Source organism: Mycena indigotica (genome assembly GCF_014461135.1).
Source record: "Mycena indigotica strain 171206Taipei chromosome Unknown Mind.scaff0014, whole genome shotgun sequence".
Classification (NCBI taxonomy): domain Eukaryota; kingdom Fungi; phylum Basidiomycota; class Agaricomycetes; order Agaricales; family Mycenaceae; genus Mycena; species Mycena indigotica.
In genome coordinates, this window is record NW_023503013.1 from 455,184 (window position 1) to 471,863 (window position 16,680).

General features: G+C 53.9%; 2 protein-coding genes across 2 annotated transcripts; both read left to right on the top strand.

The window, feature by feature from the left end:
• Positions 1-5,314: 5,314 nt before the first annotated feature.
• MIND_01302500 (CxC2 domain-containing protein) lies at positions 5,315-5,741 on the top strand (the record flags this gene model as incomplete). Its single annotated transcript, XM_037369485.1, has 2 exons — positions 5,315-5,490; positions 5,549-5,741. 2 exons carry the CDS (start codon positions 5,315-5,317, stop codon positions 5,739-5,741), a joined length of 369 nt encoding a protein of 122 aa, XP_037213983.1.
• Positions 5,742-5,760: 19 nt separating this feature from the next.
• MIND_01302600 (uncharacterized protein) lies at positions 5,761-6,243 on the top strand (the record flags this gene model as incomplete). The annotated part of the gene is made up of 2 exons (XM_037369486.1): positions 5,761-5,899; positions 5,951-6,243. 2 exons carry the CDS (start codon positions 5,761-5,763, stop codon positions 6,241-6,243), a joined length of 432 nt encoding a protein of 143 aa, XP_037213984.1.
• Between the last annotated feature and the right edge of the window lie 10,437 nt (positions 6,244-16,680).

Below are 16,680 nucleotides of genomic sequence, written 5' to 3' on the forward strand. Positions count from 1 at the left end.
CTGCTAGGTCAGCCTCACTTGTATTTGCTTACTTCTATTCACTCTTTGGATCCTCCCCTGCTAGGACCTTGATCTCAGGCCTCCGGGGTTGCCCTTACAACAACTTGGACGGCGTAGGGTGTGTGCTGTCCCCAGAGCGTGTTGGCGAGCACGACCGCAATTTCACTGATGCTCTGCAAGGCCAAGGATTGGGATACGGGAATGTTGTCGCGCGCCGCATCGGGTTTGTCAGTGTCTTCCTTCGCGAAACTATCCAAGCGGTCCGGCAGTCGTTCCCAAATATATGCGGCAGCGCGATCCGCAATTTGCACAATTTTGCGCCAAGGCCGGGCAGGAAGGTCCAACCGAATGTACTTGCTGAGTTCCGTAGCTAGGAGCGGGTGAGACGACACCAGTATGATGGAGTAATGCATACAAGGGTCGAGAGTTCGGTGCAGCTCTGCCGCGGGCCTGCGTGCGTGATCGTATACGCCGAGGGCGTATAGAGCAAAACCAGACTTGAAAGGCTCCCGAAGAAGCATATCAATAATGCAGGGAAGTCGCGTCAGATCCGTGGGGATGGTGGACAGGATACGACCGAGGATGCTGCCACCTGCGGACAGCCAGGCCCGAAAAATGGCGACTCACTGGGTAGCTCCAGATTTTCCGGCGCGAGCGGGGATCTAATGAGCCGAGCTCTGACCTGGGGCGAGTGCTCCGAGTCTTCATTGCCGTCGACTTTCCTTTTCCCTAGTAAACGGTTAAGACGCCGCGGATAGAGAGATACAGCAGATGACGAACGCATAATACTGGGTTCCTCCTCCGAGTCGTCACTGGAGGTGTCGTGAGAGAGGTCGATGACCTCTTTTTTTGCAGAGGCTAGAGTCGTGGGAGGCGCCGCTGGTTCGTTGTCGCTCGAGGCGTCCTGGGAGAGGTCGATGACCTCTTTTTTTGCAGAGGCTAGAGTCGTGGGAGGCGCAGCTGGTTCGTTGTCGCTCGAGGCGTCCTGGGAGAGGTCGATGACCTCTCTTTTTTTGCAGAGGACATAGTGGGTGGGTGCAAGACGAAAATCAGAAGACCGGTCGTGCCATGATGCAAAAAACTTTGTCCAAATGGATCTGTGGAATAAGTATAAGCGACAGGGTGCGTGACAGGCCAAAAAACAGTATAAAATACCTCGAGGGGCTGTCCGTTGCGTTCGCACAACACTTACCATGTCTGCTCCAACTCCCACTCCCTCGCGTGGTTTGTTTTTTCTTTTTTTCATTATTTTAGTGGGTGGTTTACTTGTTCTCAGATCACGATATCCAGCTGGGTGAGCAGTTTGAGAGGGACGTCTCCACGAACGTTCTGCGCCTGCCTGCGAGTTATGACATCAGTTGCCAATGGCTTTCCGCACTCAAAATAAACCGATACCTCCGTTGGAAGGTCCGCACCACAGCCCCTGTCCCCGCTCCCATTCTCCGGCATATGATTACTCACTGGCACGCGTCTGCGCACCAGTCGAACGATCGTCGTCACACCAGCATCACTGACGGGGATGGGGAGAGCTTGGAGCGGGGCTGGGTTGAAGCCCTCGCCTCCATGCAGAGTCGTATCAATTCTGGTGAGCATTACTGCTGCCATTTTTTTTTTTTGCTCTCGGACACTGAAACACGTTAAAGGTAATGCGCGCCGAATTTGGAGCGTCGACTGAGCCCAGTACTGTAACGAGCCTGTAGTTAGTCAATCGGTATTCGTCACCGGCTCGCAAAAGTCATGATCAAAGTATCATACCACTCGGATCTTGATGGTTGTTGTTCGCCAGGGATGGGAGATCACCACAGGTCCAAGAAGTACTTGGTCTTGGCGGCGTCAGCAGGTGGCGTTAGCACACAGATAGGATGGAAAGGCGTCATAGCTCGCCCACTTGGAATACTCAAATGCCAAGGTAAGATGCTGCCGCTAGCAGTGAAGGTTGGAATTGGGGTTGGAGGAGGCGCACGAAAGGCGCACAGTCAAGTGTTGTTGACATGCCTTGTGACGACCACCCGGATCAGATTCCGGGTCCAGACCAGACGACACGTGTTACAGGCGGAGTCTAGACCTGATGCCAAGACTTTTGCGCTAACTTCGTCACTTCCACTCTCCCCAATGCCCCTGAACCCAGCCTGAACTGCGTTCCCGTTCAACGCGTCCAGGTAAGCGATTTGAAGAAGTCTGCAGTTGGTTGTTGCCTGACCCCCCTTTCATGTCTAGACGCCAACGCGATGATTTTTTCATGGGAGAAGACGAGGAAGACGCGGAGTTCGAGGCAGACCAAGGCTACGACCTTAGTCTTGACGGCAACCGGCTGAGGAGTCGTCTCATCAACGTTGAGGCCTCAGAGCGCCCTCGAAACACGCCCGTGGCAACACACCCTCAGGCGGTTGACGATGAATTCTCTTCTTGGCTGCCTGCGCCAGAAGAACTTGGTGTCGACTCTGCCATCGCAGACTCTGTCTCGACGCTAGTTTGGGAGATCCCTGAAGACGATGGATTGAAACGTCGCCGTTACGACAGCTCAGTGAGTCGTTGTACTGAGTATCATTTTATGTCTCAATACTTTCCAAGGACAATCCCAATTTGCTCTGGCGACCATTAATCCAACTATACCTGGATGGCTTGATTCGCCGAGAGGGAAATAATGACTATACGGAGGGGAAGCGATGCCCTTGCTGCGACGAGACCTTGGGCGGCGACGGCAGGCGAATCTTTCGTTGCGAGGACTGCGGGGAGTTCCTCCAATGCGAGCAATGTGTGCGGGAGAGGCACCGCTTGACTCCATTACACACATTGAAGGTGTGTTTGCATTATCTACGCCCACGCAATCTGACGAATATAGGAATGGACCGGGGGGTTTTGGACGAAAGTCAGCATGCACCAATTGCCTGACATGGGTGCCAGCAAACCCGGAGATGCTCTGGGGATGGTGTATCAGTTGGGTCACCGTGGGCTTCCTTGTCCGCTTCCCGAGCCGACACATCGACTGGTGGTGCTTGACCTCGGGGGTGTCTTCACGCTCAACGTTCAGTATTGTGGCTGCACCTTCTCTCTCCAGCAAGATCACGTCGCACAACTGATGGACAACGCTTGGTATCCAGCAACAACCGTGAACCCCGCCACATGTGCGACATATCGCGCGCTAGAACACTTCCGCATGCTGTCGGTCGTTGGCAACCTCAACGCACACGATTTTGTCGGCTCTTTGGAGCGTTTTTCTGATGCGACACGAATGGGCAAGACTGCAGTCCGTGTATTTGTTTGTGAATATGCGAGGCTACCACTAATGATGCGCAGGATCGTTATAAGGCGTTCAGCCGCATGGCCTGTCAATATAACTTTGCGAAACGCTTGAAACGAGCAGGGACGAGGACACGAGCCAGGCGGATTTGAGGCCACCAAACCGGGCGAGATTGCAGTCAAATGCTGGGCTTGCCCTTCGCCTGACTTCAATCTCCCTGTTGGATGGGAAAGTCGAACTGAAACGCAGCCGTTTGTCCAGCCAAAAGACGTTAAGTTCCACTGCTAATCATACGACAGGCATTTGGACTCGCTACTGCTGGCCATTGACGCTAATTTTCGAATGAAGAATCGGATACGCAAGAACGAGCGGCTGGACCCTTCCTTTGGTTCAGGCCTTGGATACTTCGTCGAAAACACTGCATACAAGAACCATCTACGGAACTACGTGACCGAAACTGATGTACGTTTCGTTTGTCAAGAAACAGCCGCGATATCTTACTAACCTTTCGTTTAGGCTAGCTCGTGTATAGCATTTGCCGCTCTTATACAAAAGAACACGCGTGACACGACCGGCTTGCGTGTTTCTGGTGTTGGAGGGTGTGTTTGTGCGAGACACGGCCTTGTTCGCCCACAAGTCCATTGGAGACTTGCAGAAGGGGGAGCGGTAAGTGCGGGATTCAAGACATTTACCGATACTGATGAAGTTAAGGTATTCAAATATGGACTATATTCTTGTATCCGCCCCTACGCTACACCAGTGTCAAACGCCTGGTCTTGTCGTACGATATTGCTTGCCAATGGAAGCAATATCTTGTCGAGCGCGCCAAGGGCATTACAATCGAGGGCGAGGGCTCCATTGCGAACTTGGATGTCTTCAAAATCGACTATGCCCTGCCTGTTTGGCATGCGGTCGCTCACGAGCCAACGTGTCAGTCAGAAAACTCGTTGAGCTACCTGAAGGGCGTGGGGCGGACGGATGGGGAAGGCATCGAAAGAACCTGGGCTATCCTGAATCCAGTTTCATTTGCGACGAAAGAGATGGGAGAAGGAAACCGCCACGATATGATTGAAGACAAGATCGACTTCATAAATTTCGAGAAGAACATCAACCAAGGTAAGCACTACTGCGCGATAATAATGGGAACGGCAAGCCTAATATGTATTAGGCGAAGCTCTATCGCGCAAGCTCTTAGTGGCGATCTCGGAGCGAGACCAACAAACGGGGCAGTTTCAAGAGATGGATGACAGTCTTGATGAGCGTCGCAAACGGCAGTGGAAGAAGAAGGTAGACGATTGGGAAGCCGATCGTTCGAAGCCAAACCCGTACATGCTGCGGAATGGGAAGAAAGGTAAAAAAGTTGTCTCAAATTGCGCGCCGAAATGGCTGATCGAGAAATGCAGGGGGACCTAGCGAAGCGGAAATGCTAGCAGAGCTGAAGAAGATAGAGTTGGAAGAGGTTCGAAGCGGGAGCGCACCAGCGACGCAAGCAAAGATGACGATGGCGGCCTTTGTTAAGGCAAAGCTTCAGTTGGAGGACCTACAGTAAGTCGTTTTGCTTAAGTATCGAACGCGTGGCAATGCTAAAGTTCTTGCAGAGCACGTATTATCAGGGATTCGACCACAAAAACCTTGACGGCCGATCGTTCCAGTCAGCTTGACGAACTCCGCGCTTCTTTCTTCAAGAAGCTTGGGGCGATCCAAAAGGTGGAGGAGGCTAGGGATGAGCACGGGTCAACCCACGGGTGTCCGGAGGCTGACTCGGACCCAGACCTGCACAGCCACTGATCTGTGACCCGCGGCTCCGGGTACGGGTCACCCGCCGGGTTGCAAGGTGGAGGGAGAATTTAGCGACAAATAATACCGAGGAAGAAGAGAAGCAGGAGGCAGAATTGAACACGGGACCCCTTGGTAAAGTTGAAACAGGAAAGCCGACAGGAAATCGCCATAAGCCAGCTAGACTGAGTAGGCACGGGTCAAGGTGTGGCTGACCCGGATCCGTACCCGCACGGCTCAAACCCGCCAACCCGCGTGGGTCAGCCGGACCCGTGCTCATCCCTAGAGGAGGCGTATATGGCGGGGGTGGAGGAGTTGAGGACGGAGGAAGAGGAGCTCCGCGACCCAGATCTACCGCCAGTCACGGCTGAGCACATCAAGCTGTGGCTTCCGTCAGACCTCACGCGCGAGGAGCTTGCGGAAGTGGCTATGAAGGGAATAGGCCGAGTGGAATCCACGTTGCGACGAGGACAGTGCGCGGACGCTATCGCGAGTATTCGTGCGGCGCATCCATGCTATCATGCATCTCAGGCTTTTCCGCAACTCCCAGGTCGTTGGCCAACGAGGAGGAATGAAGGCAAATACCTTGTTGGGCCGTATCGAAGAGCAAAAGATGTGTGATGTCCGCAAGTATCGCAAAGCTCGGCTAGCGATGATTCGGCTGGAGGGTGTAGATTTCGCACCCGAGTTTAAGGAGCTGCGGGACGAGGACTTGACTGCGTGATTTGAGGAACTGGAGAACGATGTGGCAGCCAGAGCCCAATTGGCTCGCGGTGGGGAGCGGCGGCGTTCGGACAGAGCCATCACTGGCCAGAACGGCCACGGCCATGTCTTGGATTTGGTTTGTGGGAGGCAATGTAGATGCACGGGAAATCCATGATGGTACGCCTTTTTCTGCTTGCTGTGGGATATGTAGCACTGACTCAACTGCAGCTGTACGAGTTCAATGGTCGAAGGCGATGGCAAGACGAGATCGATGGACAGAGGAGGTCGAGCTTCTGAGAGAGGAGATGAAGCGGGTGTTGCGCAGCCTGGCAAAGTTGCAAGCTATCTGGCTGGCTAGGGCCGAGATGCGGGAGGTTGATGATCCCAGCCTAGTGGGGGGACTTCGGGCATACGCGTTACGTCAGGTGGCCATGTATAAGGAGATTTCGGCGGCCTTTTATGCGAGATGGAATCTTTCAGCAGCGCAGGCTGTGCGGATAGTGGTTGAGGAGGAGAACTAGATATAGCGATTTAGATATTTTAGATGGTTTAGATATTTTGGATATTTTGGATATTTTGGATATTTGGATATTTTGGATGGAGGAATAAATATATAATCAAATTATAGATATGATATCTGCTGGGGAAAAAAGTGTATATTATTTACATTTATTCCCAGAGCTCACCTGAGAGACTAATTATTGAATATATTCAGAAAAATGAATAAAAAATTTGAACCAAGGATAATTATTGCTATTATTATATTACCATCATTATTTATTTGATTTGAATGAAAATAATGCTTTTAATTAAATTAAATGGTATCCCATTAGTCTAATACTGGTGAACAATCATCATCATTTTTTTTTTTTTTGGCTAGCCATCAGTGGCATCACTCACCATCAGGTGTTTTTGGCTAGCCATCAGTGGCATCACCCAGCATCAGGTGTTTCTGGGCTAGCCATCAGTGGCATCACTCACCATCAGGTATTTTTTTCACCAACCCCAGTGGATTCTTTAGGGGCCGCCTCCACCCGCGGCCCCAGATCAAGTTTTGGCTGCCCCAGATCAATTTTGATGGACCTGCGGTGATGGGATGGGCCGGGGGAGCCATTGCCCGGCCAGTTTACAGCCGGGCAGGGGCATTTTGCGTAAAGTGGCTAGATGCAGTGGGGCGCTAGCAGGAGTTTGGCATTTTTGAATCCGTGCCAGGCTCTGTAGTGGGGCATTTAACTAAAACGTTACAGCCACGGGTGCCTCGACGGCTCCTCATCAACCATCAACCAACAAATCCGTCTTCTCATCCGCTTTCCGTCTGGCGAAGTCCACCTTGTGGAATTCTATGTTACCCATCTGGACTCTCCTTGCGAAATGGTTCTTGGATATAGTTGGCTCAACCACTTTAATCCGTTGATTAACTGGTCTGAAGCCACCGTCTCTTTCTGTTCCAACACGTCTAGGGAGTCTTTGTCGACAAAACTGGCTACTATCACGCCTGCTCCTGTTGCGATCAGCTCCTCTCTGACGAGGACACTCCGGAATCGGAATCGATTCCGCCCTCTCCGGTTGCTCCTATATCGCCCCCTTCGCCAACAAATCTTGGTCCTGTATTGGACGATCCGTCTCCGGTTGACACTCCGTCTCCGGCCATAACTCTCACGCGCAAGACTCCTCTTGTCGCGCCCCAAATCTCTCTTGTTTCTGCTGCGGCTTATCGCTGTGTTATTGCGGATAAAGATACGTATCAGTACACTCTTCGTGCAGTCCCTTCTGACGAAGCCTTTGCTCGAGCAGCTCAAGCCGAGCCTGAGGTTAATCGTCTCCCACCCGAGTACCAAGACTATGCCGATGTGTTCTCGGAAACGGAAGCCTTCAACCTTCCGCCCCATCGCGAGTTTGATCTCAAGATCGAGACCGTTGATGGTGAAGAACCACCCATCGGACACGTCTATTCTCTGTCTCAGAACGAGCTGGAAGCTCTCCGCAAGTTCATCGACGAGAATCTCCGCTCCGGGTTCATTTATCCTTCGCGCTCTAGTCATGGCGCGCCTATTCTCTTCGCTAAGAAGAAAGATGGCAGCCTTCGCCTTTGTGTTGACTATCGCGGACTCAATCGCATCACGAAGAAGGACCGCTACCCGCTTCCGCTGATCTCGGACTTGCTTGACACACCGGGAAAGGCACGTATCTATACAAAACTCGATCTGCGCCACGCCTATCATCTCCTCCGCATCGCACCCGGAGACGAACCAAAAACGGCATTCCCTCTTCGCTACGGCTCTTACGAGTTCAGGGTTGTACCTGAAGGTCTTACCAATGCTCCTGCTGCGTTTCAAAGATTTCTCAATAGTCTTTTCGCCGACTTACTGGATGTTACAGTTATCGTCTATCTTGACGACATCCTAGTCTATTCAGACGACAAGTCGAAGCATGTCGAGCATGTTCGGGAAGTCCTACGGCGTCTCCGCGAGGCCGGACTCTACTGTAAGTTGCCAAAGTGCGAATTTGGCGTCACGACTACCGAGTATCTGGGCTACATTCTCTCCCCTGACGGCTTTCGCATGTCTCCGGAGAAGGTCTCCGCGATCACGGACTGGCCTACGCCTAGGAAAGTTAAGGATATTCAATCCTTCCTCGGGTTCTGTAATTTCTATCGACGTTTTATCTTCAACTACTCCGACATCACGATTCCGCTCACTCGTCTCACTCGTGCCAACGTCCGCTGGAACTGGTCCACTGAGTGTCAAGAGGCTTTCGATTATCTCAAGAAGGCCTTTGTCGAGGCTCCGATCCTTCATCACTGGGTCCCAGACCGCCAAATCACCCTAGAAACGGACGCCTCCGACTACGCTATCGCCGCTATCCTTTCCGTCTCCCGGCGATGATGGTGAAATCCATCCTGTGGCTTTCCGGAGTCGCCTCTCTGGGGCCATCAGAGCTCAACTATGACACACACGATAAGGAATTACTCGCTATCTTCGATGTGTTTACTCACTGGCGTCAATATCTTGAAGGCGCCCGATTCCGGTCGATGTGGTCACTGATCACAAGAACCTTGAGTATTTCTCTACTACCAAGGTTCTAACTTCGGCGCCAGGTCCGCTGGTCCAGTATCTTTGTCGTTTCAACATGACAATCTGATTCCCCCAGGTAAACTTGGGGGTAAGCCTGATGCGTTAACTAGACGATGGGACATCTACCCAAAAGAGGGGGATAAGTCCTATGGAAAATTGAATCCGCAAAATTTTCGCCCTATTTTCACGTCTGAACAACTCAACGCCCTCTCTCCGCTACCTTCCTTGAAGAACCTGTGCTTCGTGCTTCCGTCATTCTGGATGTCAAGAAGCTTCACGACGACATCCGCGCTCACATCAATGACGATCCCGCTGCCGTCTCCGGCCTTTCTTCCGCCGGAATCTGGCAACTCATCAGCGCTGGAAACTTCGATGACACTGGTCTCTTACGCTATGACGATCGAATCTGGGTACCACTCGTCTCCGGTACGTCTCCGGAGTTGCGACTTACTGTACTCCGACACCATCACGACCATATCCTCTCCGGTCACTTTGGCCAAAATCGTACTCTCGCTCTTGTCCGACGTGAATACACTTGGCCAGAACTCAGAACCTTCGTCAAGGACTACTGTGCATCTTGTATCACATGCAAGCGCAACAAGAAGCCAAGGCATCGACCTTACGGTCTACTAAAGCCTCTCCCCGTTCCTCTCCGTCCTTGGGATTCTATCTCTATGGACTTCATTGAGCAGCTCCCCACATCCGGTGAATTCGATACCATTCTAGTCATCGTTGATCGTGCCTCCAAACAGGTCATTTTGATTCCGTGCGACACTCATATTTCGTCTCCAGAGCTCGCTCGACTATTCCTCATTCACGTCTTCTCGAAACACGGAGTCCCATCCCATGTCACTTCTGACCGCGGAAAGGAATTCGTGTCCTCTTTCTTCCGTTCCCTTGGAGAACTACTCAACATGGAACTCCATTATACTTCGGGTTATCATCCTTCTGCTGATGGGCAAACGGAGCGCATGAACCAAACTGTTGAGCAATATATTCGCATCTATTGTTCTTACCAACAGGATGATTGGCACGAGTTACTGCCGATCGCAGAGTTCGCACTCAATAATGCTCCTAACGCTTCTACTGGCATATCACCCTTCTTCGCGAACAAAGGCTACGATCCCTCTATTACGATTCATCCAGAGGGTGATGTGGCTAATGTTTATGCTAAGGACTACGTCGTCGATCTCCAAGAGCTGCACGAGTTCCTCAAGGAACAGATCAAGTACGCTCAGGAGCAATACAAAGAGACTGCGGACCGGAAACGCATTCCGGATCCGTCTCCGTCTATTGGTGATGAAGTCTTTATCTCGACCAAGTACATCAAGACCAAGCGTCCGACTCCAAGTTCTCAGAAACGCATTTTGGTCCCTTCGAGATCATCGGAAAGCCCAGTGCTGCGTCCTATCAAGTCCGTCTCCCGAAATCCCTTTCTCAAGTTCATCCCGTCTTTCACGTTTCCCAAATCGAAATCCACACACCCAACAAGTTCCCTGGTCGCGAAGAGCCACCACCTGCGGCAATTGAAGTCGATGGAGAAGAACACTTCGAAATCAAACAGATTGTTGACTCCAAGATTGATCGCCGTTTCAAGGGTCCGGCTCGACTCCGCTACCTGGTCGAATGGCTTGGTTACGAGAACACTGATGAACAATTCACTTGGGTTGGCGCACCTGACTTGGAAGCTGAAGAATACATTGAATCCTTCCATCGTCAATACCCCAACAAACCCAAACTGGATTAACGTCACACAGGATTTGCGAGATAAGGAAATTATATTCTATATTACATTTACGACTCTAATCTTCGTCGTTTCGTTTCCGTCTCCGAGGTGTCTCCGTCTTCGCTACTCGGCTCTTCCCTTCCCTTTGTCAACCCTCGCCGGGGGCTCCTCGTCCACATCCATCGCATCATCTTCTTCGACCTCTTCCTGCTCCTCCTGCTCTTCCTCGTACGGCTCGCCCTCAGCATCCTCCGACTCCGACTCATCTGCATCCCGACACTTCTGGCCTTCCCGCTGGATGAAGACGTCCCAGTGTTTCAGGGTCTTGTCGATTCCCTGTAGGCGCTCGTCCAGTTGCTCGGGTGTGGTCGACGAGTTGATCGCGCCCGACGTTGAAGCGCAACTTCGCGGCCAAGGTTCTGCAGTCCCATGATCACGCGGCTGAGCTGCCGGTGATCTACGCGCTGACGCATCAGCAGATTGGCCATCATGGCAGCAATCCCCGCGTTGCTGAGCGTCAGACCTGACGACTCCGCAGGCATCTCCGCTGTCGTCTCCGCTGGCGTCTCCCGCAGGAGCCCTTCGTCTCAACCACTCTGGGCACCACAATCCGTGGCCCCGCAACCTTCTTCTTCTTGCCCTTCTCCTTGGCCATCCCAGCCTCCTTCTCGTCCTTGCGGAAACGCAGGGGTGGGTTCCCGTCTTCGCAACGGGTCTTGAGCTTGCGGCAATTGTCGCAGGAAAGCCGCCCGTGCCAAGTCGTGTTGGGCTTGGGTTCGCTCCACACGCATTGTTTCCCCCGTCTTGATACATTTGGCGCATTTTTCTGCCAAAACGGGTCAGGTTCATAATCGAGAATATTATTTGTACTCACTTTCTTCTTCTGCATCGCCGTCTGCATCGGGCCCATCAGCCTGGGCCTTCTCGGCGTTCTCAGTTTCTTCCGCCTTTCTGGGTTCTTCGGCGACATCAGCCGAATTGGGCTCGACGGGCGAATATTGATACGCCTCGTGACTCGGCGACCGACCCGGGCATTTGCATCGGCTTCTTCGGCACGCGTCAACGGCACGAGTCCGCGCTCGCGGCGAGCTCTGAACCGCTCTCTGGCCAACTCGGCCTTCCGCCTCTCCTTCTCGGCCTTGCGCTCGGCCTCACTCTTCTGGCCTTGGGATCTGGCCGCCTGCTGGTCTTTGGCTCGACTCCGGTGGTGCTCTGCCGCCATCTCTAGCAGCGCATCGTGGTCTGCTGGTGTCCACACCATGGGAGCCACCACGGAGCCGTGTTCTGACGACTCCTCGTTGATCGGTTCGTTGTCAACCAGGTCGTCGGGATCGTACGACTCCGACCGACCACCCGGTGACGGTGCTCGCGGAGCCATTTCCGCCAGCAGTGCGCGCAACGTCTGCGCCCTGCGCTCCAGCTCTTCCAACTCCCTCCGCACATCTACGCGTCGGTTACGACCCGACGGTAATGCGTCAGCCGAGGGGTCTCGGTCTGTCCCTCCAACCCATCCACCCACCCTTTCCGTCTCCGACAGCTCCTCGACCTGCGTCACCTCGGACTCGAAGAGATTCTTGGCCTTCTTCGGCGTTTTGGCGTTCTGGCGTTTGGGTGGCATAGTGGGAAGTGGTCAAGTTAGAGAGATTGATGTCAATCGGTGATGTGCTTCTTGTCACCCCTTTCCTTTTTCGTCCTCCTTGCTATTATCACGTTCTCACCGGCTTCCTCGGTGATCTCGGCCTTTCCGGCCTTCGACTCAAAATTTTCACAAGTCCAACTCTGACTCTGACTCTCTCTGATTCCGACTCCTACCTCTACGACCATTGCTCCTGTTTCTTGTGGGCAAGAAACGCAAGAGGGGGATACTGTTATATCCATGCCGACTCCGGCATCCGTCTCCGATATCCGTCTCCGGTATTTGGTTTTTACGCAATGAAGATTTACTGAGCGTTTCCAATTACCCCGACTTATGATCTATGCAATCATCTATGCCTTGTTCCTCGTATGCAACTCCTCTTCTACTTTACTTGACTTTGTTCTAATCTTGTTACTTACTTTGTTATACCTTATTCCGTTTCCGTTACTTCTCGTACTATAAATACTTTGATGTATTATCACGTACTTCAGTTTGTAAATTAACGTTGCTGGTCTCTATCTCCCAGCGTCGTCTCGACTCCGCTCTCCCCTTCTTGTCTTGTCTTGGTCAACTGGAAGCCCCGGTCACCCAAACATCCTTCTGTGGTGTTCCGCCCCAAGTGCTCTACGATCTCGATTCCGTTTCCGACTTCGACTCCGTCTCCGTCTCCGTCTCCGTCCCTTTGGTCGACACGGCACTTAACAGATTCCCTCTAGAGCGGCAGGGTACGAGACTACACTCAATGCTGAGTCCCACCTGTTCCTGAGTCCCTTTCCAGCACTATATGTCATCTTGCATACTTCTGTTACTCTTGCCCTTCACTGGTATTCATTTAGCTGAGAATTGAGTGGTAAAACCTGCATGTTACATCATTTTTACCTATTGTGCTTGTGCTTGCAACATGGGTGCTTAAAATATATCTGCTAGGCCTAATCTATAAAGGAAGCTAGTAGATAATACCAATACTTTCATAGTATATGTGCATTGCAGCAGCAGGGCAGGCGCAACAAGCAGCGCTTATGTCATATTGATACGCCATCAATGGTGGCTGAGCAACAGTGGGCATGGCGCTTGTGTAAGGGCAACCCCGGAGGCCTGAGATCAAGGTCCTAGCAGGGGAGGATCCAAAGAGTGAATAACAGTAAGCAAATACAAAGGAAGCTGACCTAGCAGGGGAGGATCCAAAGAGAAGAAACTCTAAGGGTCCGCCTGCTAGGTAGCTGACTATATACTGCTTGTCCGTAGCTGCCGCTGTCGGGCACAGAAGGCTTGGGCGGCGTCGCAGGCGAGGTCCCAGGGCGACCGTCGGGAGGGCGTTGACGGATCGGTGATTGTGCGGGCGAGATGGAGGGCCGGACCGGAGTCGGAACCGGAGTCGGACCGGAATCGGAGGCGTCTCCGAGGGGCCGAAAGGGAGGTTCCCCTGACATCACCCCCCCCTTTGAATGCGGCGTCCCGACGCATAGACCGGAATGGAATCGAGTCGAAGGTTGCAGAGGCGATGTGCCGTGGTTTGCCAGGGTACTTACGATAGAACTCCGCGATTTTCTCCGGGGCGAAGACGCGGTCGAAGCGGACCCACTGGTCATGCGACGCGTCGTAGCCTTTCCATCTGACGAAGTAATTCAGCCGTTTATACCTCACCCTTGCGTCCAGGATTTCCTCTACTTCCCACTCCGGGACTCCGTCCTCGAGGTCCGGAGGGGGCTGGTCGTACCCGGGCGTCCGTCGAAGGGGTCGTCTTGGGCGAGCTCGAGCTTGACGACGGGGAAGACCGGGTGGAGCTTCGAGTAGCGCGGAGGGAGGTCGAGCTTGTAGGCACCTTTGCTGATCTCCGCGACTATCTTGAACGGTCCAAGGCGGCGATGGGAGAACTTTTCCGAGGGGCGAGTCGTCCTGATGTCAGAGGCATCCAGCCAAACACGGTCGCCAACCTTAAACTCCGGAGACGGAGTCCGTCTCCGGTCGTAGTAGCGCTTGTACTCCTCTTTGGCCTTAGTGAGCGGCCTTGGCTTCAGCAACACCAGTGGCGATCCGGTCGTGGAACTCGTTCACTGACTCCATGGCGGAACGGACTCCGGGTTCGAAGCCCATGCGCGGGAGCCGTCCCGTGTCCGTCATGAAGGGGACCTGCTGCGTGGAGGAGTGAACGTGGTTGTTGTAGGCGAACTCCGCGGCCGGAATCAGCTCATCCCAGTCGTCCTGCTGGTAGTTGGTGAAGATCCGCAAGTACTGCTCCAGCTCCTGGTTGACGCGCTCTGTCTGACCGTCTGTCTGCGGGTGGTACGCGGTGGACGTGGCGGGCTTGATGCCGATTAGACGCCAAAGTTCTCGGGTGAAGTCCGCGATGAACTGCGAGCCGCGGTCGGAGACGTACTTCTCCGGAGTCCCATGGTGCCGCCAGACATTCCGGTAGTAGAGGCGGGCTGCCCCTACTGCATCGACCGTCGTATGACACTCCGAGAAGTGGGTGCGCTTTCCGAGGGTGTCAACGACGACCATGATCGCGTCGTACCCATGGGCTTCGGGAAGCTCTACGATGAAGTCGACGGAGACGGTATGCCAGCGTTCGGGGCGTTTCCGTGGGGTGCAGCTCTCCGTGGGGCAGTCTCCGGAGTGCCTTGGTGCGACAGCACAAGTCACAGGTCGCAACATACCGGCCGATATGGCGAGACATCTGAGGCCACCAGTAGTTCCGGGAGACCAACTCCAAGGTCTTGAAACGACCTGCGTGTCCGGCGACTCGGGTGTCATGGCAGAGCTCGATGATGCGTCTTCGGAGGTCCTTGTCTTTTGGTACGACGATCTTTCCTCGGAAATGGAGAAGACCGCCGGAGACGGCCCACTCGTCAGAACGTGAGGAGCGGGGGCCTCGAGCTTGACCTTGAACCTTAAGAAGTTGCCGGGCCGCTAGTGCGACGGGCTCCTCCAGGTCAGGCTCACCGGAGAGGGCATCACGGATGTCACGGAGGAGTTCGGAGCCGGGACCGGAAACGGAAACACCCTCGAGTGCGCGGACGTGGAAGAGTTCAGGCCGCAGAAGGACGACGTCGGAGTTGTCGGAATCGACTCCGTGGTCGGGTCTCCGGGAGAGGGCGTCAGGCCGACCCATATCGCGGCCAGGCTTGTGGTGCAGCGTGAAGTCGAACCGGGAGAGGTACAGAGACCACCGGGCCTGTCTCCGGTTGAGGTGTTGCGTCTTCCTGAAGTACTCCAAATTCTTATGGTCGGTCCAAATCTCGACAGGTGCGCGGCGCCCTCGAGGAAGTGTCTATACTCCTCGAGTGCGCGGATGATCGCGAGCATCTCCTTGTCGTGGATTTCGTAGTTGCGCTGGACATCATTTAAGCTTTTGGAATAGAATGCTACAGGGTGCCACTTCCCGTCCGGGGCGGATTGTGAAAGAACCGCCCCGTCGCATAATCAGAGCTGTCCGCCTCGAGTCGGAAAGGCCGTGTGTCGTCCGGAATCGCCAGGACCGGTTCCGAGGTGACCGCGTCCTTGATCGCTTGGAACGCGGAGGCCTCCCGTCGCCCCAAGTCCATTGCTGGTCCTTCTTGGTGAGCACGAAAAGAGGGCGTGCAAGGGTCGAGAAGTCCCGAATGAACCTGCGGTAGAAGTTAGCGAACCCGAGGAACTGCTGAATGTCCTTCTTGTTCTCCGGCGTCGGCCAAGCGGAGACGCCTGCGACCTTGACGGGGTCCATTTCGACGTGGTTGTGGGAGATGATGACTCCGAGGTACTCGATTGACGATTTTTCAAAGTCGCACTTCTCCGCTCGAAGGTACAACTTGTGCTCCCGGAGTCGCCGTAAGACCTCCTGGACAATCTGCCGGTGTTTCCGGAGGTCGGAATGGGCGATCAGGATGTCGTCAAGGTAGATCATGACGTCTCCGGAGAGGATGAGGTCCTGAAAAATGTCATTCATCATCGTTTGGAACGTCGCGGGAGAGTTTGTCAGGCCGAAATACATCACCAAGGGCTCGAACAGGCCTCGGTTAGTCCGGAAAGCCGCTTTCCACTCGTCACCTTCCTTGATCCGGACGTTGTTGAAGCCCCAACGGACGTCGAGTTTGGTGAAGTAACGAGCGCCTTTGAGCCGGTTGATGAGGTCGTTGATCAGCGGAAGGGGGTACCGGTTTTTGACAGTCATCGCATTGAGAGCACGGTAGTCCTGGACGAAGCGGAGTCCGCCGTCCTTCTTCTTGACGAAGAAGACCGGAGACGCCATCGGAGACTTGGAGGGGCGAATCCGGCCCGTCGAAAGCCCTTCCTCGATGACACGTCGAGCTCGCGTTGCTCGAGGGGCGAGATGGGGTACACCTTGCAGTTGGTGGGCTTAGCGTCGGGGACGAGTTCAATGGCGTGGTCCCAGGCTCTCCGCTCCGGTAGCGTGTCGAAGGACTCCTTGTTGAAGACGTCCTGGAACTCCTTAGCCCAGTCCGGGATCTCGGAGGGCGGAGGGGCGGAGTTCCTGGCGAAGGCTTCGGCCAGGCGTTGCGAGACAGTACTGCCAGCGCGT